The following is a 25,580-nucleotide window of genomic DNA, read 5'->3' as shown; positions in this document are numbered from 1 at the left end:
GAGGGAGGGAGATCCTGAGATGTTAATGCAGATGAGTGATCAGGAATTTTATGTCGCCTGATCCCACAGGGTACCTCCCTCGGAGACAGAGTAAAGATGGTTATACTCTCAGTCTTAGGCCAGTACAATCTGGTGGGCAAGTAACTCAATTATGTGGAAGAGAGACTCTGTGATGATGGATATAACCATTTGCAAGGATTTTTGGGAAACCTTGCCAAACAGGGCTGTTCTCTCCACTGGCTGAGGGCAAAGATGGCATTGCCTTCAGCCTAAGCCAACATAGATAAATCTGACTGTGTTTTAGAACAGGGGTTTATTCAGGAAGATGTCTGGGAAGGCTATTAGGTAAGAGGGTTGAGGAGAAATCCCTATCTCTAGAATGGCTACCTTGATATCCCCTTCTGCCTTTCTCTGAAGACTTCTTTGCTTAGCAAGCTGAATCTGTTCTCTACTGCTTTAACTCTGGATCCCCTAGATAAATGTTTAACCCTAATTGAAAATCTACTCAGGGATCAGAGTTTGTTAGAATAGACTTGTAGCTCAAGAACCTTGAAGTCGAAACGGTCTGGTTCACCTCTGAGAGGAAACCCCTTGAGAGACTCCCTTAATCAGTTTAAACTTCTTCCCTTCTCTGATTAGCTTTCCATAGGCAGTGGTAGAGATCAAATCAAGCAGCAGCTTCTCTGATGACAGGAATGGACCAGGAATGGGGTTTTGGGAAGTTTAGAGATCTCCAGAAGCTCAGAGCTGGGTCTTGGAGTTGGCTTCTGCTCTCAAGCCTTCAACCAGCTCCCCCAGTTTGACGGTTGGAATTTCTCAGGCCTCTTCCTTCCAGCATTCTAACCAGGGTTATTCCTGATTGTGTAAGTGCATCCAATTCCATTCCCTTTTTTGCTTCCATCCTGACTTTCTTCTTTAAATTCCATACCACAAAGGAAAGAGTAAGAAATGATGTCAAAGTGTTTTCAGATGAAGAATGGGGGAGAAGAGGGAGCTTATATTGAATGGTCTTGATTATTTTCAGCAAAATAAGAGGCCAGGTCCTTGTTTCAGGTGGGAGGAAGATGTTTCAAGTGTAAGTGTTGGAGGGTTGAGGAGAGAAGGGAATGTTTGGATGAGCTTTTGGTGGGGAAAGAGACCAGGAATTGGTAATCATTTAGGGAAGAATCAAGGATTATCTTGCTGCAGTGAGGGCCCAGTTGAAGTTGGATAACATCTGTAACCCCAATTGCAAAGCCCCATTAGTACAGGACTCTCTTCTCACTGGCGGAGCTAAATGCCTGTCCCACTTGAGGAGTTAGGCAAAGTTATAGAGTAGAGCTCTTTGTTTTTTTTTAAATTTTTGCTCTTTGATTCTGCATTGACTACTATATATTCTCTTAAAGATACTTTTTCTCATTTCTGTTTTGTTATTTGACTTGGATAAATGAACTTTCTTGGCTAAGTGGTACATGTGTTCATTGTGAAACTGGAATTGGTGGGAAAGGGGTCAAAAGTTGGACATAAAGCTTGGGGTCCTCTTTCTCTCATTAACTGCACAGTAATCAGAAGTTAGATTAAGCCACAATTATACATCTCAAGCAATTGTATATCTCAAACAGCCCGTGTATCTTGTCTGAAAACTGGCCCTATACTAATCTACCAGTTATTGTTTTCTTTGATTATTTACAAATACTTGGAGAGGAGTAGGACATCTCTTTTCCTGAGTTCAGGGAATTGAACTTCTCTCCCTCCTAACTTGGAAAGTCCCTAATCTTTCTTCCAATTAGAAATCAAATTACCTAATGTACTGTTTCCTTTTAATTATTTTGTTTGATTTGATTGTTTTTAATGTATAGGAAAGTCTGTCTCTCCTTGTCCTGGGGTCCAGCTCTTATCTGAGGAATGGGCTTAGCTCCAATTTGTTGGGCAATTGCTACGCATCGCTTAATAAATTGATACGCTTGGAAGATTAAACTTTTGTTTCCTCAGTCATTTTATCTTTCACCCACCACAAGACAAATCAGAAGAGGTTGTGTTGGTATGGATTTCAAAGTACCTTATTATAAGGCAAGAGTTGGGGAGGGATGGAAAATATTAAACTTTCCTTGAAAAAGGAAGAATGACTTAGGGGTTGGCATACAAGCCTGGAGAAGGAAGTGCCAAACCACTCCCCTATTTTGGCCAAGAAAACTCCATAGTTAGTATAGTCCATGGAGTCATGAAGAGTCAGACACAACCAAATGACTGAACAACAACAATACAAATGGGCACACACTTAGAGTACACAACTAGTAGAGAGGTTTACATGCAGGGACCACAGGTGGTCAAGACAGCTCAGACCTCTTGCATTGTAAAGATCTGATGTTCTTGAGATTCCTTGTGGAGAGGGACTGTCTCAGTAATACTTGGCACAGAGAAGGCATTTAATAAAGGTTTGTTTGCCAACGCAGTACAACAGCTAGATCAGGCCTCAGAACATTCTGTGTTAGAGTTGGAAATTACCTTATAGTACAATGCCAGAACTGGAAGGGCCTTAACTTAGAACATCACCTGTTAGAGCTGGTTGGAGAGACCTAAGAGATCATTTAGTCTAACTCCCCACCCTACCCCCAGTCCATGTATATTTTATCTGCTACTGATAATATACTTTCATCTCTATTTCCTTTTACTACTAGCAATTGTTCACTTCTTAGGAACCACTCTGTAATAAAGATGCCTTTTTTTTTTTAACTTTTCTGCTGTTCTTTGGTTTGGTCAGGCACACTGGATCTAGAGTTGGCTAGGCTGGAATCCTGAACTTGTTACTAACAAGTTTGGTGATTTTGGATCAGTCATTTCCCCTCCGTCTTCTCAGATGTAAGATAAGAATTAGAATAAATATCCTGGAAAAAGATCTAGAGTTTTTAGTGGACTGCAAGCTCAGTAAATCAACATTGTGGTAGGATAGACAAAAGAACTAGTATAATCATGGGATGCATTAAGATGGGCGTATTTTCTGGAGTATAGCATTCAGCTCTAGGCACCATGGTTTAAGGAGAATAACAATTATTAATTTAATTCATTAATTAAAATTAAATAAAAATTTAAGAACGTCAAAAATGTCTAAAGGAGGGCAATCAAGGAAAGTGAAGGATCTAGAGAAGACATGGGAGGGCATGATAGTTGTGTCCAAGTGTCTGAAGGGCTATCATGTGGAGGAGGGATTAGACTTGTTCTGTTTGGCTTCAGAAGGGCCAGAGGGCAGAATCAGAAGCAGTCAGTTGAAGCTGCAAATGAGCCAATTTAGGCTTGACCATTTCCTAACAATTAGAACTGCTCCCAAATGGAAGAAGTTTCAGGGAATGACAGTGAGATTCCCCTTTTTGGAGATCTTCCAGCAGGGACTGGATGACACTGACCTGATATATAATACAGTAGTGCTTGCTTTTGTATTTGTGTTGGCCTGGGGCTCTTCCCTCCCTCTGGTCCAGAGTGGGAGGTAGACAAAAAGTTCCTCCGTCATCCTACACCATTTAAGTATGGCATTCAGGGAATTCTCATTATTTCCTAATTGGACTTCTTTCTTGGACTTCTTCATCTCCAGAAACCAATTATTTTGGAAAGATAAAATCAACTTGGAAGCTCACACCTTCTGCCCCTGGGGTCCCTCTCTCTTTCTCCAAGAGGGTAGAAGATGAATAAGATGAAAGAATCTTTAGAGAGCTAATACTTTTAGAAATTTTCTGGTCTAGAGGTTTTTTTTTTTAATTGAATTTTTTGTTTTCAATTATGTGTAAAAACAATTTTTGACAATTACTTTTTTGGACATTTTATGATTCACCACCCTCCACTCCACAAGGGAGTGGACAGTCAGACATAGGTTTTGTCAGTGATAGACTAGACGTTCTTAATCTTTGGCATTCTATTATTCAAACTACTGGAAAAAAACCGGGCAGTTTCGGTGTGTAAGTGCATGGAGCACCTAGCCTGAACATCTACTTCAGAAACTTACTAGCTGTGTGAACATGTAGTCACTTAACCTCTATTTGCCTCTGTTCCTTGGTTGTAAAATGGGGACTTACTGAAGAAGGAAATAGCAGACCATTCCAGTATTTGTGCCAAGAAAGTACCCTGGATTGTCCATGAGGTCACATTTGGGCACGACGTAACAACAAGGTGGAAGAAAACTGAATTTAGAGTCAAAGGACTAGGTTTCAAATCCCATCTGTGTGATCATGGTTGAACCATTTTCTCAATTCCTGGGCCTCAGTTTTTCCATCTGTAGAACGGGAGGACTAAACTAGATGGTCTGAAAGGTCCTTTAGAGTTCCAGTATTATTAATGAATAATTTCAACCTGTAATTTGCTTCTTAGAGTCGGAGAGCACCACCCTGGCTACAACCCAAGAACTACATTTCCCAGTAGCCTGCAGGATGCTAGGGAACGGGTTCCGTGCGTGACGCCATCAGAGTGCGCGGCGGTCTGTGTATCGTCCCGGCAGCCGGCTGGGTGAGCGGAGGCCGGTTCTGATAACGTTCGCTATGGCGGATGTGTTGAGCGTTGGGTTGAATCTGGAGGCCTTCGCTCAAGCCATTGGCGCCATTCAGGCGCTGCGCTCCAGCGTGAGCCGAGTGTTTGACTGCCTGAAGGATGGCATGCGGAACAAGGAGACGCTGGAGGGCCGGGAGAAGGCCTTCATCGCCCACTTCCAGGACCACCTGCATTCCGTCAATCGGGACCTCAAGTACGTGCCCTCCCGGCTGGTCCGGCGGGTCCAGCCTGACCCTACGCTTCCCCCGCTAGACCCCTCCGGATCCCTTCCCAGGCCCCGGTCGAGCCTCCCACCGACCTGCCTTCCCTGGCCAATGGGATCTTTCCAGGACCTCAGCGTTCTTCCCACCTCTCCAGCCCTCAACCCACTAGTGGAGGGCTGGCACAGCCCCCAAATGCCCCATCCCTTCCCCTCCCCACTGCTTCTCTTCACCCCCTCCTCCCTTTCCTAATGACATTCTCCCCCTTTTCCCACGTGGATCCCTTCCTTCCCCACCGCTCCGAAAACTGGGCTCCATCATCCCAGTTCTCCTTCCCCTCTTCATTCCACTTTCAAATCCCTTCCCTCCAAACTAGCCTAGCTTGGTTAAGTTTTTGTTGTTTGTTTTTGTTTTTTCTTCAACTGTCTTGTCTCTGTTCTTTCCACAAGTTTTGATCTGTTTCGTATTGGAATTGGGCACTGCCATTCACGAGATTTAGAGGCGAAAAGAACCTTAGAGATGAGGGAAAGTGAGGGTCAGAAACATTAAACGACTTTCCAAAGGGTTGCACAGATAATGCCAGATGCAGGAGTCAACCTAGGTCCTCCTACTCCAGCTTTAGTGATTGACACAAAACAGGATCATCATAAATACTTGTTGATTGATTTATTGCCATTTCTACTACTATACTATGCTCTCTCTTTCTCTCCCTTGCTCCAGCTTGCCCTTTTCAGCAAATGGTTCCCAGTTCCTTTTCTAGGAATATATGCCCTTTCATCTCTTAAAGCCTGAATGACTCTATGTTCTTAGGAAGGCTAGCTTTTAGGTTTCAGGATTTTATTTCTAAAAGTATTCCTGATATTACCTTTTATGTATTTAGTTCTGATTTCAGTTATGTATTTCTTATCAGCAGTTCTGTGAAGTAAGCAGAGCAGCTCATCTTATGGTTTGAGGGCTAGGATTTTCTTTTTTTTTTATTTTGGTTGTTGCAAGTTTATCTCCTTAGCAACCAGATGGAAGGAGGAGGTGGGACGAGGAGGAGGCCAAATGATGGGTACATCAGTTTTTCACTAACTGTCTGGCATTCCTTTTTTTGGGGGAAAGCCAGATAAACACACTCCCCTCCCACAGAAATTCACTGTTTCTTGGCACTCTACCAGTTAATAATTTACTAGCCTGGGGAAATGATTTTCTTTCTTTCTTTTTTCATTTTCTATCTCTACTTTTCCTAAGATTGATTCTGTTTGTAAAGTTCAGGATGCTATGACATGTACCATGATATGAAGTTTGAAATGTTTTGATCCTTTCTGCAAACTATTCATACCTCTTTATGCAGTGGAGTCAAGGATAATATTTGAGGCTAGTGAAATTGGATTGGGGTTTATACCTAGAGAGACTTTTGTATTCTTTGGAATCCTTACTTCTGGAAACTTCGTATGCTGTTGGATCACTTTATCTGGTGTGGTTAGTATTTTCAGGGGTCATTAGAGTGCCTTTATTTTACACCACCCTGTGAGTGTTTTCTTCATTCTATTTGTTTATCTTACCTCTTCTTTATTTTGTAATGGTTTACCATCTGTGAAAAATATCCTATACATATCTGGCACTATATGAGCAATAAATAGTCATCATTTGTTCACATATTTGCTACTCTGGCAAATTTAATGATTTACAGTGTAGGTCTCCAAACTGTTATTGCAGAGATTGTTGTGCTACATTTATGAATTCAAGTTAACTCAAGACAACATATGTTTATTAAGCACCTACTTTGTGTCAGACACTTTACCAAGTGTTAGAAAAACCAGGAAAGGCACGCAATAAACAATCAGCTACATACAAAAGAGTATGTGTATAGAGTAAATTAGAGATGATTTTGAGAATTTATATTAAGGAGTATTGGAAAAATCTTGCAGAAAATAGAATTTTACTTTACACTTCAAGGAAGCCAAGGAAGCCAAAGAAGCCAGGAGATAGAGAGGAGGAAAGAATTTCAGGAATGGGGGACTGTCATTTAAAATGACCAGAATTGGGAGATGGAGTGTCTTGTTTGAGGAACTGCAGAGTCCAAGGTTATAGGATCAGAGAGGATGTAGCAGGTAGTGATAGTGGTGGTAGGGAGTGGGGAAGGAGATAAGCATTTATATCATACTTATTATGTATCATGCATTGTACTAAGTGCTTTACAAATTCGATTTCATTTTATCCTCAGATCAGCCCAGTGAGGTGGGTGCTATCTTTTGCTCCATTTTACAGTTGAGGAAACTGAGGCAAACAAGGACTTGCTCAGAGTCACACAGTCACGAGCTATCTGGGGCTGGATTTTAACTCTGAGTGGTCCTGACTCCAGGCCCAGCTCTCTGAGACTGGGGTAGAGAAGTTATGAAGGATTTGAAAAGTCAAACAGAAGATTTTATACTTGATTCTCAAAATAGGGAGCTGTTGAAATTTAATGATTTGGGGAGGAATGTGCAGTGATTACATGGTCAAATCTGAGCTCTAGAAAGATTATTTTGACAGTTGAGTGGAGGATAGACAGGAAAATCTAGAGATTGGAAGAACAATCAGCAAACTATTACAAAAGTCTAGGTATGAAGTGATGAGGACCTGCCCTAGGGCTGTGGAAGTGTCATAGGAAAAAAGAAGTGTTTATAAGATGCTTGGAAGGTAGATTTAATAGGACTTGGTAGCAGATTTGATGGAGGGGATAGGGGTTGAGGGTTATACCCAATTTATCAGTGATGGGGGAATGATGATGAATTCAGTTTTGGACATGTTGAATTTGAGGTGTCCTTGGGACATCCAGTTGAAGATGTTCAGAAGGCAGTTAGAGATGCAAATCCAGAGTCAGTAGAGAGGTTAAAGCTGAAATAATAGATGATTAAATCCCCAAAGTTTACTTTTCCTTCAACTGAAATTTTAGAGAAGTCATTAAATTCTTCCCTTCTTTTTTGGCCACATGCTGATAGTAGTACTTAAACATTTTTTTTCTTTATAACCTCTCAAAATCCATTTATCTCAGTTTTAAGAAATCATGAGATAACACATCAGTATTTATCTTTATAGTGGGTCCATTCTAAACTAATGTAATTGATTTTCTTTAGCTTTTAAAACTTCAATTAAAAATTCTTTTTATTAATATGTAAAATTTAAAAAAAAATTATTTCCTAATTCCACATTCTTCACCTTCTTAATTGAAATTATCTCTTTTTAAATTTAAATTTTATTTGTATTGTCATGCAAAATACACTTCCATATTGGTCATTGTTGTAAGAGCAAACTCATATATAACCAAAACCCTGAAATAAAACCATGAATACACTGATATGAAAAATTACTCCAAAAGTTCTCTGGAGGTGTAGTATTCCCAGTCATTAAGACTTTCAGGATTGTCCCAGATCACTGCATTGCTGAGAGTAGCCAAGTTTTCATAGATAATCATTGTGCAATATTGCTATTATTGTGTACAGTGTTCTCCCAGTTTATGCTTATTTTGCTCTGCATCAGTTCCTGCAGATCTTTCCAGCTTTTTCTGAAATCATCCTGTTTATTGTTTTTTACAGCACAATAGTATTTCATCACCAACATGTACTACAATATTTTCAGTCATTCCCTAATTGATGGACATGCCCTCAATTTCTAATACTTTGTCACTGCAAAAAGAGCTAGTACAAATATTTTTGAACAAGTAGGTCCTTTCCCCTTTCTGATTATCTCTTTGGGATGCAGACCCATTAGTGGTATTACCAGATTAAAGGCTATGCACAGTTTTATAGCCCTTTGGACATCACAACTATCTGTTATAACAAAGAAATATAGTCAGGCAAAATATTCACCCTTCCATTTATGACATTGTCATTCAGGCAGTCAAAAAACATTTGAGGTAGTATAAGAATTTAGAATATGCTAGGCACATTCCTCATGCTTCACCTGTAATCTGCCACCTCTCTATCAAAAGGAAGGAGACACATTTCACCAAAGATTAGTTATTACAGTACATTGATATAAGTTCTGGTGTTGTACAAATAAAAGAGTGCCAGATTTGGTGTTAGAGGGACCTCTATTCAAATCCTGACTATTCTAGTATATGACTTTTGATAAGTTATTTAACTTTATGCTTCAGTTTTCTCAATTATAAAAAGAAGGGGTTGGACAAATTAACTTCCAAGATCCCTTCCACTTTTCCATATATTATTCTATGATGATACCTTTAAGGGTTTTTTCCTTAAACTTTTCAGACATTGTATGTATTGTTTCCTTGGTTCTGTTTACATTATCTTAATTGATACAAGTCTTCCCAAGTTTCTCTTTGATTTTTCCTATTTTTGCCAGTTTGCTAGATGTGAGGTGAAAGGTCAGGGTTTCTCCAATGATTTGTAGCATTTTTTTATATGATATTGATCACATATTTCTTTTTCAGAAAACTCTTTGCTTATATCCTTTGACTGTTCACATATTGGGGAGTGGCTGTTATAATGGACTTTTCTTCATTTTATTTTTCAGTGAACTGGAGCGTCTGAGTAACTTGGTAGGCAAGCCATCTGAGAACCACCCTCTCCATAATAGTGGATTGTTAAGCCTTGATCCTGTTCAGGACAAGACGCCTCTCTACAGCCAACTTCTTCAAGCATATAAGTGGTCAAACAAGGTAAAAGAAAAACTTTCTATCTATTACACTTGCCAGTATTCCCAATATTATCTTTTATGCTGTATTAACTTTTTGATTCAACATAGAACCATACAAGTGGATGGATGGGATGTCAATTAAGTTTAACCAAATCTATTTAGTACCAGCTATGGATGTACCAGCTATTTGCTGATGAGCAGGCCTACTGAGTGGAAAACAACAAAGTCCTTTCCCCTCAAGAAGATTACAATCTAATTTGAGTGAGTTGGGGTGGCTCTGGCATATATACAAAGGCTATAAGAAAATAAAAATCTTTTTTATTGATAATGACAATTTGTGTGTTCAAGCTAATTGATCACTGTTACAATATAGCCATTACTATATACAGTGTTCATTTAGTTCTGCTTGCCTCACTTTGCATTAGTTCATATAATTCTTCTCAGGGTTTTCTGAAACTATCCTGTTTATCATTTCTTATAGTACAATAGTATTCCATCACAATTATATACTATAACTTGTTCTTATTGTTCAGTTGTATTCAATTCTTTATGATTATAGCATGCTAATACTGTCCATGGGGTGTTTTTTTTTGGTGAAGATACTGGAGTGATTTGTCATTTACTTCTCCAGTTGTGTCAGGCAAACAGGTTAAGTGACTTGACCAGGACAACACAGCTAATAAAGTGTTGGAGGCTGCTCTAGCTGCAACACTATTCACTGAGCTGCCTAGCTGCCTGAAGGACCTTAGGTGATCTGAATTCAGGAATACCAAGCTTACTAGAAGCCAGTTTTTTGTTTTTTTTTTTTAGTCCTGTCTGATTTTGTGAACTCCTCCCCCTTTTTGGGGCGTTTCTTTGGCAAAGATACTAGAGTGACTTGTCATTTCCTTCTCTAGCTCATTTTATAGGCGAGGAAATTGAGACAAACAGGGTTAAATGACTTGCCCAGGAATACACAGCTAGGAAGTGTCTGAGGCCAGAGTTGAACTCAGGTCTTCCAGACTCTGAGCCTAGCATTCTATCCACTGTCTCATCATTTCACTAGATATTCTTAACCTTTTGTTCTATCATATGACTAATTCTTTCTTTGGTATTTTGTTTGGTATAGCATTAGCTATATATTAGTTTCATTAGTATTATTTGGACTATATTGGCACATCATAGATAGGAACATTGAATACTTTCTTTTTATGTAGGTAATCCTTTGTTTCCATGAATATTGTTTTATAGATGCATATGTACAAATCCTGTTTGTCTTAGTGGGGTTGTTCTTCAATAGTTAATATATTTGGTTATCTTTTTAATATTTGTACTTTAACATTAATTTTTAAAAATTTAAGAGTTTAAAGAACAAATTCTTCCCTCTTCATGTCCCTTTCTCACCCATTGAAAAGGCAAGCAATTTGATATTAATTATACACTAAAATCATGCAAAATGTTGTTGCTATTTTGAATGGTATTTCAGAAGATAATGTTATCCCAGAGGTGATACAAGTTGAAAATATAAATATACTGAAGAAGAGTTTTTTATTGTTGTTGTTGTGACCCCATTTGGGGTTTTCTTGGGAAAGATCTTGGAGGATTTTGCCATTTCCTTCTCTGGCTTATTTTATAGATGAGGGAACTGAAGCAAGCAGGGTTAAGTGACTTTCCCAGGATTACCCAGTTAGTATCTGAGGGTGGATTTGAACTCAGGAAGATTTCAGATTTAATACTATCTACTGTGCCACCTAGCTGCCCTTTAGAAAAGTTTATATAACTTAATGCATGAAAAATTCATAACAATCTGTTAAGGACGCTAAATATATTTGAACATGGTCTTAATTTTTTGAGACAGTTACACTTTCTTTTAAACAATTTTTATAAATTATTTTTAAATTTATGTTTGTTTTCTACTATAGCTTCTTCCAGTATACCACCTCCCTTCTGTCTGGAGAACTATTCCTTATAACAAATTGCATTTTCAAATTGGAAGGCAAAAAAAGTAAAAAAGAAAAAATTCAGCATAACTGATGAATAAGTTGAAAAAATAAAATATGTGCAATATTTGTGAACCTCCTCCAAAGGAATAGCATGGAAATGTCCTTTAGTGTTTGTTTGTTTCTTTCTTTCTTTCGCCCCACCCCTTAGTCACACAGCTGGGAAGTATCTGAGGCCAGATTTGAACCTAGGACCTCCTGTCTCTAGGCCTGGCTCTCACTCCACTGAGCTACCCAGCTTTTGCCCCCTTTAGTGTTTCTTATTTTAGACTATACTTGTTCTTTATAATTTTGTACCATTCATTTTGTGTGTGTGTTCTTTCTACTTACATCATTGTAGTCACTGTATATATTATCTTCCTCATTCCATTTTTGTGGCTGGCAAAGAATTGGAAACTAAAAGTGTGCCCATCATTTGGAAACAAATTATGTTATAGGATTAATTATTATAAATGCATGTATATATACATATACATACATATGTATGTACATATATAGATATTTTCCTCATTAATCTCTTTGGGGTATAGTTTAGTATTGGTTTTGCTATTTTAGTAACTTTTTGGGTATATTTCCAAATTACTTTTCAAAACTGAACCCATTCACAACTTCACTGAAGACAATTCCATTTACCATCAATTATCCCCAGAGCCATATCAGAAATAAAATACTTCCTGGATAGATGAAATCTTAGATGATCTGGTCTAATTCCCTCATTTAATAGCAGAATAAACAGATTCAGAGAAGTGAAACTACTTAGCCAAGACCATACAACTAACTAGTCAGTGACAAGCTGAGTCTAGAACATAATTTCATGACTTCTAATCTATTGCTTTTAATACTAAAGAAAGCTAGTTCGGCTGAATGGAATTCTTACAATTTAATGTTATTAACTTGAGTTGTCTTTTAACTTTTGCCCTAGAAATAGTAATCCAGTCTTGTATAGCATGTTATGAGTGTATCTAGAAAGTTGTGCTCTGCCTTTAGATTTATCAAATGACTTATTATAATTGCAACTGTCAAAATAAATATAAACTACTTTGATTAGAATAATTAAAGTGTTACAGTGGATCTGTAGTGAAGTGTTACACTGCAGCAAATTGCAGCCTGTTCTTGACTTATACTGCTATATTTATGATTTTCCTTATACTGCTATGGAAGATCTCTCCAATGTACTAAAGGCCTCCCCAAGATCCTTTTAAATATAGTTAGTAAATTTATGACATAAGCTAAAAGTTAAGTAAATGTTTTAGAAGGAACTGATTCCTTAGAGGGGCTTACCTTATTCTGTCCTGCAAAAGTGAGATCTCTTTATTGGTCTAAAACTTTCATTATTAATCTTCTTTTTCAAATAATTTAAATTCACAGTTAGGAAATGTGTTAATATATTAAGTAAAATGTAATCCTTAATGTGTTTTCTATGTCAGAGTATGTACAGAAAACTCTTTCATGACTAATGACTAATTTCTTTAAGGAATTTTGTCATTTTTAAAAGTCAGTTGAAAAATTAATCACATGGTGGTTGGCATAATTGTTACAGTAGCACATTTAAAAATTAATTTGATCAAATAAAAAAATGTCAAAGAGCTATGAGCAGCACTTGTTCTATACTAATTTGAGGAAAGAATTTAGTTTTAAGTATTCTATACATTCATAGAATTGTTCTGGAGAAAACTGAACAGCTTTTTCAACTGTGGCAAAAAATAATTGGTATTTATTTTGTCCTTGGTGTAAATTTGGACTTTGCAATATGTCTGAATGTAATAAACCATTGTAAAATTAGATTTAACTGACTCCCAGGGTACCTTTCTGAATATCTCCGGCATCTTTTCACTGATTTGTCTGTTCCTGCGTTGATTTTTTGATATGTCTGTGATACGAAGTTCACTTGTTGATTTGGCCAATAAAGCAGACTGTGACCAATGCAAAGGTTTCGGTCTTTCCCTAGCTCTGCTTTTTGTAGCAGATTTGTGATAATCTGGTATTTGTTGGGATAGGAAGGAAGTGGGGAAAGGCTTTTTTTTCCTTTTTATCTCAACTTAAAACATGTTTTTTAACCTTTTCCTTCTGTCTTAGATGTTATACTAAGTATTGGTTCTAAGGTCGGTGGAAAGTAAAGTAAGGGTTAGGCAGTTGAGGTTAAATGATTTGTCTAGGGTCACACAACTAGGAAGTGTCCGAGGTCACATTTGAAACAAGGTCCTCCCAACTCCAGGCCTGGCTCTTTATACATTGAGCCACCTAGCTGCCCCTCTTAGAAACATTTTTTAAGTGAAGGGAACTAGAATTATTTTAAGCCATCATTCGGTCCCCTCCTTTAGGTACTTTGAATTTTTTTTATTTTTATTTTTTAAATTTAATTTAGTCAATTTAGAACATTATTCCTTGGTTACAAGAATCATATTCTTTCCTTCTGTCCTCTCCCCCTTCCCTTCCCATAACTGACATGCAGTTTCACTGGGTATTACATGTGTCTTTGACCAGAACCTATTTCCATGTTGTTGATGTTTGCACTAGGATGATCATTCAGAGTCTATTATCCCCAGTCATATCCCCTCAACCCATGTAATCAAGCAGTTGTTTTTCTTCTGTGTTTCTGCTCCCACAGTTTTTCCTCTGAATGTGGATAGTGTTCTTTCTTGCAAATCCCTCAGAATTGTCCTGGATCATTGCATTGCTGCTAGTAGAGAAGTCCATTACATTTGATTGTGCCACAGTGTATCAGTCTCTTGTGTACAATGTTCTCCTGGTTCTGCTCCTCTCATTCTGCATCACTTCCTGGAGGTCATTCCAGTTCACATGGAATCCCTCCAGTTTATTATTCCTTTGAGCACAATAGTATTCCATCACCAACATATACCACAGTTTGTTCAGCCATTCCCCAAATGAAGGGCATCCCCTCATTTTCCAATTTGTTGCCACTACAAAGAGTGCAGCTATGAGTATTTTTGTACATGTATTTTTCCTTATGATCTCTTTGGGGTACAAGACCAGCAGTGCTGGCTGTATCAAAGGGCAGACAGTCTTTTATCGCCCTTTGGGCATAGTTCCAAATTGCCCTCCAGAATGGTTGGATCAATTCACAACTCCACCAGCAATGCATTAATGTCCCTACTTTGCCACATCCCCTCCAGCATTCATTACTTTCCTTTGCTGTCATGTTAGGTGTGAGGTGTGAGGTGGTACCTTAGAGTTGTTTTGGTTTGTATCTCTCTGATTATAAGAGTTTTGGAACACTTTTTGTGTGCTTATTAATAGTTTTGATTTCTTTAAGTGAAAATTGCCTATTCATGCCCCATGCCCATTTATTAATTGGGGAATGGCTTGATTTTCTGTACAGTTGATTTAGCTCTTTATGAATTTGAGTAATTAGACCTTTGTCTGAAGTTTTTGTTATGAAGATTGTTTCCCAATTTGTTGCTTCTCATCTAATTTTGGTTGCATTGGTTTTGTTGGTACAAAACCTTTTTAATTTAATCAAAATTATTTATTTTACATTTTGTGATTTTTTTTCCTAACTCTTGCTTGGTTTTAAAATCTTTCCTTTCCCAAAGACCTGACATGTATACTATTCTGTGTTCACCTAATTTACTTATAGTTTCCTTCTTTATATTCAAGTCACTCACCCATTCTGAGTTTATCTTGGTGTAGGGTGTGAAATGTTGATCCAAACCTAATCTCTCCCACACTGTCTTCCAATTTCCCCAGCAGTTTTTATCAAACAGTGGATTTTTGTCCCCAAAGCTGGGATCTTTGGGCTTATCATAGACTGTCTTGCTGATAGGTACCTTGAATTTTGAGATAGAAGGTGAAAGCAGGGATATTAGTTTGTGACCCTTGGGTCATTTATTTGCTTGTATTTTTGATAAGCTGTTGAAAAACATTCTTTTGTTTCTGCCCCCTCCAGTCCTTATATGTTGCTCATGCATTATTGAGAAAGCTAGCCTGTGGCAATCAGAATATGGGAGACCAGTATCAGGTTTCTAGAAAGACCTGGCAAGATCAAATAATAAACTCTTTATAAACTTGGCTATTTAATTCTCTGAATATGGCACTCAGTAGGCTTTGAATCAGTGACTTTTCTGCATTTTCAGGGGTGGCATACAGTAACCACTTAATAAACCTTCAGTGAATATAATTCAATTGTATTAATCACTGAGTAGGGTCAATATAAGCATATTATAATGTGGGATGTTTTCTGACCTCTTGTATCTGAAAAGATTGGGCAATGATCTTAGAACTCCATTACAAAATTTCAGGCCTGAAAATGACCTTAAAAATTATTTAGTTCATTGGGAGGACCAGTGTGACCCTGGGTAAGTCACTTAACCTCATTTGCCTAGCCCTTGTCCTTTTGCCTTAGAATTGTTACTAAGAAAGAAAATAAAAATAAAAGAAAAAAAAGGAATTTTGCTGATCCATCTAGCTTGTTTTAAAGATGAGGAAGCAGATGCAGAGATTTAAGGAAAGTGATCGTTATAAGATTTTTTTTTTCCCAAACAACATAGCCAGATTTCAGTTTTCCACACATAGTTTACCTTTTGTGAATGACTTAATAATAATTTTCCAATCTCAGCCATCAGTTTCTATTTCCATTACCAGGTACATCCTTCTCACTGTCCAGTTAGTATGTGTGCTCAGGGAATACAGACTCAGCAAAAGTAAATGTTTCAATAATATCATTAAATATATAAGTGGGGATGACTTTGGGAGGATCTTTTTATATTATTTATTGTTGCTATGCTTTTTATTTAGAGTATTTGCTAGAGGTTTGTCTGTTCCTAGATAATCCAAACTCCATCTCCATAATAATGGATAACTCAATACTAAAGAAAAGTTAAATAAGCCAAACTAGTATGGTACTTAATTGTGTGAGTGTAGTGAAGGATGTCAGTCCAGATGATTTCCAGCCTGTTCCTCACAACCTACTGCATCTTTCCTTTGTATAGCTTTTGGGGAGAGAGAGCCTTGGGGTTCAGAAGTAAAGGAAGGGGGGAACTGATTCCTACTTTTAGCTGGACTGGCTCCCTTTAAAATAGTATAATCCTTCAAATTGCTTGTATTTTTTTCACTTTGTTGTATATAGATTTCACTACCTGAGATTCTACTACTTTCATTTTCCTGAGTTAACTAGTATCCTTTCCTAAAATGCTGGTATGTATAAGAGAAGAGACTACTTTTGAAAATGAGAGACTTTGAGACAAACCTGCAGGCAAGGAGGAGAATTCAGAGCCTAGCTAGCTAGGTTCCTAGACCTTCTTTCCCACTGGAAGAAATTCAAGATCTCTTAATGTACTTGGAGATGTTGGGGATTTTTAAATTTTGTATCATTAGTGAGGCTGGGGGGTGGGGAGGGAAGTGGGGAGAGGGAACCACTAGCCGACCAAAGGAGGCATCAACATTGAAGTGGGGTGGCTGTGCTGGGAGTCATAGCTGAGAGCTAAAGAAGCTTAATAGTTTGAAGTGAAGGGGGCAGCTGGGTAGCTCAGTGGATTGAGAGCCAGGCCTAGAGATGGAAGGTCCTAGGTTCAAATCTGGCCTCAGACACTCCCTAGCTGTGTGACCCTGGACAAGTCACTTGATCCCCATTGCCTAGCCCTTACCACTCTTCTGCCTTGGAACTAATACACAGTATTGATTCTAAGATGGAAGGTAAGGGTTTAAAAAAAAATAGTTTGAAGTGAGGAAGGTTTTCTTGGTGTGGGAAGAAGGGACTTATGACTTGAAGGCATTTCAAAAGCCATCAAGTCTAATATTCTCCTTTTATAGGTGAGGAAACTGATTTAGATAGGTGAAGTGGTTTGCCCAGTGTCACACAGGGTACAGGGATACCTGGCAGAGCTGGGCTTGTGGAGTTTGGAATACATTATCTAAGGTAAGAATTGGGGAGTGCAATTTGATTATGGTTATGTTGTGCCTCTGATGATTTCGAGAGGCAACATGTTTTAGTGTAAAGAACATTGGAAGAGACTGGCTACATGGGTTCTGGTCCCATTTTTGAACTGAAGCAAGTCAATGAGGTATCTAATTTTTCAGAGCTCAATGCCCTTACCAGCTTGGACTAGCTGAAAAGTTTTTCAGTGGAAATTGCTTATATGTTTCAGAGTTAAAATAATGCAAGATTGAAGAAGCAGTTGGTGCATATTGTATCTGCTATGGAATTGAGGATAATTGCATTCAAGTTCTGTCTTGGACATGCACAAGATCCATGACAGAGAGTTAAATAACTTCTTATTTAGCCAGGCAGTTCTTTAGAAATATAGCTAGCCTAGGTCAGAGGAGGGAGTTTCCACATAGGGAATTCCCCACACAAAAGAAATCACAAGTCTAGAACCCATTCTCCCTTCTTCAAAAAGATATCATAATCTGGGTAGGGGACATTATCACCATCATCATCTAGGGATATTCTTGAACCCTTATAGGAGATTGTGTACACAATATATTGAAATATGTATGGTCTCTGCCCTTGAAGAGTCTGGTGGAAAATTACTTTTTCAAAGGTTCTCCAGATAGCATTAGCTTTTTGCAATAATACCCCAAATATAAATGTTAATGAAATCAAGTGATGTCCCTCTAAATGGCAACTTTGTGTCCTGAGGCTTTGGTCTAATTTCACAATTTTATGTTCTCCTTATTGGTTGTGATTTCTGAAAATTGTGTCCTAAGAATTTGCTTAACTGTTGGTTTCTTTTTGTCTTTTTCTTCTCTTTGCTGTTCCTTGTGCCCACTTCCTCTCCTTAAAAACAGAATTCAGAACTGTTTCAAAGTGTGTCTCAGCTTATTCTGAGGATGCTACATAGACTGTTGGAAGTAACCCAGACCTTTCCCTGGGGAGTGCCTGTGCTGGACAGGGTACCCTCTCCCTCTGTTTTGTGTTTTGTTTTCCCCCACATTAACATTTCTGAATGGATTGTTTTTATTTACCTTATCCTGTAGATTGTAACAACCTAAAAGCAGCAGTGTTTCAGGAGCCTGTAGTATGGAAGAACAGCTTATACCAGTGATGATGAACCTTTTAGAGGTGGAATGCCAGGTCTCACCTGCACCCCCAGACCAAGTGCCATGTCCACTCCCTCCAGACTGTGTGCCATTCCCCTCCCCATCACCACATGCTGTGAATGTGGTGATGCCCTGCCTCCCTTATCCCCCACAGGGGAGGGAGAAAGCACCCCCATTGGGCTGCTGGGCAGAGGGGCAGGTGGAGTGAGGAATGTCCTCATCTTTGGCACGTGTGCCATAGGTTCGCTGTCACTGGATTATACAATCATTTCTTCCTTATGATGGTAAATTCTGGCTATCTCCAGGGCAGGAAGCTTTTGTTTTATGAGGGTAGTGTGTCATTTAGAGCCCAGAAGTCAGCAATTCATATCTTCCCACTTTCATTTTCTTAGTCCTGGGTTTCTTAGGCAGAGTTTGACCTTAAGGCAGGACTTCCAAATTTGGGGTTATATGTTGTAGCAGTAGCTTGATATTTTCAGTGTCCCAGCTATATCTGAAATGACATTTCAGTTTCATATTCTTCCAACTAATGGAACTTTTCTTTTTCTTTCATGGTGATTTGGAAAGCTAAAGTTTGAGTACTGACTGGGGCCACTGTATCCTGGTAGCCATGGCAACCCACTAGGGGGCATCTTGGACTTTTTAGCTCCAAACCTTCACTGCCTTGGGGTTGGGATGCCAGTGTCCTAGGAAAAGAAGAAAACCAGTCAGGGCTTCTAGCCCCTAGGGCTTCTATTCATTTAACCCATATGTGGTTTTTAAATTAGCCAGATGTGCTCAATTCCCTTTCAAAGAACCTTTTCAGACCATTTTTTTTTATTCAGCTAGACTCTTAAGGTCACTACCACTTGAATCTGAGAACTCTATGGCTGTTTCTCTTGTTATCCAGGTAAATTCAACCAGGTCCTAAATGTTTAGGTCGGCCTTAACTAGAACCCAAACCAATTTGTTTAGTCCTGGGCGGAGGTGGGCTTTTGGACAGTGTTCCAAGGAAGTAGTAATCCTAAAAGACAATTGAGAACTTATGAAAAAATCGTGTTCCCTGCCCGCCCTTTCTTTTTTGAGATTTATTTTCCCTTTTCCAGATGTCCTTGGTATTCCTTCTAATTTAATTTTGTTTGTATGAACATTTTGGGAATAGAAGGGAGGATGGTGAGAACGCTGTGATCTCCCTCCTCCCTGCCCAGAATTCTGGCCCAGGCCCTGGTTTTAGAGGATTACTGAAGGAGTTTGCTGCAGCTGCCACTACTTTTTCTCTTGCTCACTGCACTGTCCTTTGGCGCAGAAACACACTTGCCTGCATTCCCCTTTGGTTTGGAAATGCCTTGCTGCATTCCCTTATTTGGTTTGGGAAGTACCACTACTTCACTACAGTTGCTTTCATTTGGCAAAGGATCTAAAATGGTCCCTGGGCCAAGGAAGTCTAGGCTTAGCTCTCACTGAACTCAAAAGTCCTGATGACTTGAGAGTTAATTCAGTTCCCAATATCTTTACCTTTCTCCTGGGAGGAACTTGCTTTTATAGTAGTTATTTCTTAACTGGCTTTTCCCACTGGAAAAATGTACCCTATCAGACTGATTTCAGTTTTATTAATTTTTTAATTAAAGGGATGTCTTTCATTAAGCAGAATTCATATTTCTTATACTCAGAGGATATTGCACTGTTAGTGAACTTAGAAACCACCCAGTATAATCTACTTATTTTATAGATGGGGAAACAGGCTCAGGGAAGGGCTGTAACTTGCCCAAAGACCTACAGAGTTCTTAAGTAAGACTAGGGACACTTTTGAAACATTGCCTGTCAGTGTCAGAAAAACAGTGAAGCTACCTTCTTCACTTAAACACTGCATACTTATTAAGTATACAGATGGCACCAAGTTGCGGAGGGATAACACTATGGGTAGTAGAGTAAGGATCCAAAAGAATCTTGACTGGCTCATGCATATTGAGCAGGGTCTCATAAGATAGATTTCTTTTTTCTTTTTTTTTAAACCCTTACCTTCCATCTTGGAGTCAATACTGTTTATTGGCTCCAAGGCAGAAGAGTGGTAAGGGCTAGGCAATGGGGGTCAAGTGACTTGCCCAGGGTCACACAGCTGGGAAGTGTCTGAGGCCAGATTTGCACCTAGGACCTCCCGTCTGTAGGCCTGGCTCTCAATCCACTGAGCTACCCAGCTGCCCCCCATAAGATAGATTTCAATCAGAGTAAATGTAATCTGGAAATTGGATATAAACACATCAACTTCCTAAATTTTAGATGAGGAAGGATTAGAGATATAGGATAGTTGTTCAGAAAAAGATCTGAGGTTTTAAGTGAACTTCAATTTTACTATGAGTCAACAGCATCATGTGGCAGCCAAAAATCTACTGTAATCTTGGACTTTATTAAAAGGGACATAGTGAGAAAGTAGACCCATTGTATACTGCCCTTGTTAGACTTCATCTGAAATAACATGGTCAATTCTGGCGATAATGATCTAAGGAAGGACACCAATAAGGTGAAGTATCCAGGGGATGGCAACCAGATTGAAAAAGGCCGGAACTTGGAATGTTTTGCTTGGAAAAAGACTCATAAAAACACTCCAAATATTGAAGATATCGACTGTCATCCCCCTGCCCCCTCAGCAGTATTTTAGGTTCTCCAAGTATAAATTTCTTAGTTATTTTAACTTGAGGTAGAAATTGTAAGCAGACCAATTTGAGCTTAATATAGGAAAAACTTGATAATGATCAGAATTTTCCCCAGAAGGAATGGGTTGCCTAGAGATGTGATAGGTTCTTCCTTCTCAGAAGTCTTAGAGGAAAGACAGGATGACCACTTGTTAGAGTTGCATTAGTGGAGATTCCTATCTTGTATCTATTGAATTTAGATGGCTTCTGAAGACTCCTCTAACTTTCAAATTCTACGAAACATTGCTAAAATTTATTGATATATTATTCCAGTGATGTAAAGGGGTTGTTATTATGGGGCACAGATTTTTTTCTATTTGAATAGTTAACTTGGATTTGGAGAGCCTTGGACTAATAATACTTTTTATTGCTATTACTAATAGCACTTAAGTAGTTCTTTTAGGTTTGCAAAATACTTAACAGATACTATTTTCTAACTTAATCTTACATTTTTTTTCTCCCTATATAGGCCTGGCTCTCAGTCCATGGAGCCACCTAGCTACCCCCTAAAACAATTTTTGATAATTGTTATCCAATATCTTAGGATTCACATATTCTCCCTCTTCCTTTCCCCTACCCTTCCCTGAGGTAGTAAATGGTCTGATAAAGGGTATACCAGTGCTTTCATGCAATTCATATTTCCATATTGTTCATGTTGTAATAGAAGACAAACAATAGACACACATACAGTAGAAATCTCATAAAAGAAATAAAGTGGAAGATGATATGATCTGCAATTAAGAATACAACAGTTGCTTCTTTGACTGTAGATTGCATTTGCATTTGCTTTCTGATAATGGTTTAGCCTTTCACAGGATCATTGTATAATACTTCTTTTACTATATACATTATTATCCTGGTTGTGCTCATTTCACTTTGCATCAGTTCATATAAATCATTCCAGATTTTTCTGAACTCGTTCTGTTATTTCTTTGTGGTGCAATAATATTACATTACAATTATGTAACATAACTTGTTCATTTATTCTCCAAGTGATGAATAGCCCCTCAGTTGCCAATTCTTTACCACTACAAAAAGAGCTGCTAAAAATATTTTGGTATAGGTAGCTCCTTTTCCCTTAACTTTGATTTCTTTGGGTTTTAGACCCAGTAATGGTATTGCTGGATCAAAGGATATGCATAGTTTATGGCCCTTTAAACCTGGTTCCATATTGCTCTCCACACTGGTTGTATCAGTTCATAGTTTCACCATCAGTGTACTAGTGTCCCAATTTTCCCAAATCCCTTCCAACATTTATCATTTCCCTTTTTGGTCATATTAATCTATCTGATAGGTGTGCAGTAGTATCTCAAAGTTGTTTTAATTTGCATTTCTCTAATCAATAGTGATTTAAATAACCTTTTTTTTTTAATCCTTACCTTCCATCTTGGAATCAATATTGTGTATTGGTTCCAAGGCAGAAGAGTGGTAAGGGCTAGGTAATGGGGATTAAGTGACTTGCCCAGGGTCACACAGCTGGGAAGTATCTGAGTCCAGCTATGAACCCAGGACCTCCCTGCTCTAGACCTGGTTCTCAATCCACTGAGACACCTAGCTGCTCCCTACTCAGTAGTGATTTGGAGTACTTTTTTATATGGCTATCAATTGTTCTAATTTTGTGAAGAGTTAAAAAAAGAGAATGAGAGACATGAGCAAATTAGTATGTGTGTGTGTATGTGTAGTGAAGTAAATAAGTTGAGGAACAGTGATGGGAAAGGATGGAGTTAGAGTGCTACTTTAGAGGAATTTGGTTTTCACAAAGACAGGCTACCTATTCCTCAATCATCCTTGACTCTTAAAGATTAGTGCAGAGAAAGAGAATGTGAGAAGATGTTGAGAGATTTTGAAGTATAAAACAGGGAAGAACAGGAAGCTCAAAACAAATGTTTTAAAAATTCTTATGGAGGACCTTTGCATAAAGGGAAGGGGAGGGGGAGGAGATAGTATTAGAAACTTGAGGAGAGGAGAAGGTTTAGAACAGCAGCCATTGTTCCTGGAAGAGGAGATACAAAGTTTAGAAGAAGCTAGGTGGTATAGTGAGAGCTAGGTGGTGCAGTAAATAGATAGAGTGCCAAAGCTCTAAATGAGTCAAGAAGACTCATTTTCATGAGTTCAAATCTAACCTTAGACAATTATGTGAGATCCTGGGGAAATAATTTTATCCTCTTGGCCTTGGTTTCCTCACCTGTAAAATGTACTTCCAGAAGGAAATGACAAACCACTCTAGTATCTTTGCCAAGAAAATTCGAAATGGGATCATGAAGAGTTAAACATAACTGAAAAACAACTAAACAATAATAAAGATGGTACAGTGCATAGAATTCTGGACTCAAGGGCAGGAAGATCTGAGACAGTTCAGCCTCAGACACTACTAGATGGGTGATCTTGGGCAAGTCACTTAACTTCAGTTGCTTCATCTCTACATTGGGAGGTAGATGACCTCCCAGGGTTGTTGTGAGAGGGAAAAATATAAGATAATATTTGTAAAGTACTTTGCAAACCTTGCAGTACTACATAAATTTTAGCTATTGTACTAGGTAAAAACATATCTCTGGAGATACGGTAGATTTAGGGTGCCAGACATGAAATTAGGAAGACTTGAGTTCAAATCATTAATCAGATATTTCCTGGATACGTGACTTTGGGCAAGTCACTTTAACTTCTCTGTGACTTAGTTTTTCATCATAAAATGAAGGAGTTAGATTTGATGTCCTAGAAGGTCCAGCTTGAGATTTTTAATCTTTTGATGCTATGACATCAACACAGACGGTAATAGTATATGATAGTTTTTTTAGAACATTTCCAAAACAAAATGCTCTATAAGATCTGAGAAAGGTAGCTAGCAATCTAGGGATCATTGTTTATTGATTACTTATCAGACGCTACCACCTCAGCATTTCTGGCTTGACATGACATTTATGTGAAATTTTGAAGGGTGCAAGTATGCAAATCTTAGGGATGTGCATTCCTTCTCTTGGGAGAATAAAGTATAATTGAGCAGGTTATACATGACTGAGGGTTGATTGTCAGTTTTCTAGATTGCATTTTGGTCAGTTTTTTTTTTTCCTAGAAATTTTAGGAAGAAGGATTAAATTGCTAGAGAATTCTTATTCCAGCTGTACCGCTGTGTTAATTACTGGTCCTTTATATGCCTCTACTCACCAGTCTCTAAAACTAAGAAAATAATACCTACCCCACCAGGGTACTGCATGAATTAATTAGTGTTTTTGAGTTCTCTGAGAGGAGGCTATGTGCAGTTGCTAAATGGTAGTGTTAATACTTCATTGTAGTTTTTAATAGCATCTATAGTTGTGTTTGAGCATGGAGTCAGCAGGGGTAGTGGTGGTGGTGATGATGGAGTTAGAATATTGCCCTGTTCTATAGATGTGTTGTTTTAGTCAGTTCTTAAAGCTGGGGACATTTTTGTTCTATCATGTTTGATGCAAATGTAAATTTCTTGCTCATAACATACATTTGTCTGGTTTCTTTGCCCTTGGCATGCTACTGGTTTGCCCTTACTTTGTTCATGCCTGAGGCTGTGCCTGCTTTCAGGGGTTCTCATTCATTCCAAGAGAATAGTAGGCATATGGCAGACATTTTTTTGCCACAAGAGAAAGGAAAACACTTGGTAACTTCAGAGTGCTTTTTCTTTCTTTTTTTTTAAACCCTTACCTTCCTTCTTAGTATCAATTATTATTATTTTTAACCCATATCTTCTGTCTTGAATTGTTATGAAGTATTGTTTCTAAGGCAGAAGAGCAGCAAAGGCTAGCTAGGCAATTTGGGTTAAGTGACTTGCCCAGTCACACAGCTAGGAAGTGTCTGATACCAGATTTGAACCCAGGACCTCCTGACACTGGCCTGGGCACTTAATCCGTTGTACTACCTAGCTGCCCCAGAGTACTTTTTTGATTAAAAAGGTACTTGAAGGCCTCAAATCTGGCCTGGTCACAATGTTTCTTGCCCAATTTTCCTTATAGACTGATCTTTCCTTATAAAGTGAGTTATATCAAATTGATTAGGCTGTAGCAGAATACACACACACACACACACACACACACACACACACACACACACGTGATAATATATAGTTAAGAAGATCCATGGGTTTTTGACCCTGGCCCTTTTACAATGATTTATAAAATCTTTGGGAACACTGATTGATATGCCTTTACTAAAATGCTTTTTAAACACATATCTCATTATGATGTCAAGGTGATGGTGAATTCTAGGAGATCATGCTAGCAGAGTAGATATTCTGGCAAATTTTACAGGGTTGGAAAGGCCTTGAGGATGGTCCAGGTATGCAAGTGTAAGTAGGCTGATCTCAAAGATTTGCTGCCATTTGTTGTTGTTTTGCCATAGGACTTCCTGAAATACGGCAAGGAGAATTGCATTGATGGAGAGAGTGTTTCTGTCAGTAAAAACTCTGATGTTTCAAAGTAATGAACATCTACCTCCACATATATCTGGTATAATAGAAAGAAAGAACATTGATTGTAGAGTCAGAGACCCCAGGTTTAAATTCTGCCTCTGTTACTTATGCTCTTTGTAACCTTGGACAAACCATTTAACTTTTCCTGAGCCTCCTTTTCCTT

At 38.4% G+C, this 25,580-nt stretch overlaps 1 protein-coding gene across 1 annotated transcript in view; it reads left to right on the top strand.

Moving 5' to 3' along the window:
- The first annotated feature begins 4,405 nt into the window (after nt 1-4,405).
- Nucleotides 4,406-25,580, top strand: part of MED27 (mediator complex subunit 27) — a 276,923-nt gene continuing 255,748 nt past the window's right edge. Inside the window, exons 1-2 of the mRNA XM_003339627.4 lie at nt 4,406-4,705; nt 9,213-9,357. Of these exons, the coding sequence (XP_003339675.2) occupies nt 4,503-4,705; nt 9,213-9,357 (348 nt within the window). The 5' untranslated portion in view covers nt 4,406-4,502. The remainder of the gene's footprint in view (nt 4,706-9,212; nt 9,358-25,580) is intronic.

Source organism: Monodelphis domestica, chromosome 1 (assembly GCF_027887165.1).
Source record: "Monodelphis domestica isolate mMonDom1 chromosome 1, mMonDom1.pri, whole genome shotgun sequence".
In the NCBI taxonomy this organism is placed as follows: Eukaryota; Metazoa; Chordata; class Mammalia; order Didelphimorphia; family Didelphidae; genus Monodelphis; species Monodelphis domestica.
This window is presented reverse-complemented; position numbering and strand designations above follow the sequence as displayed.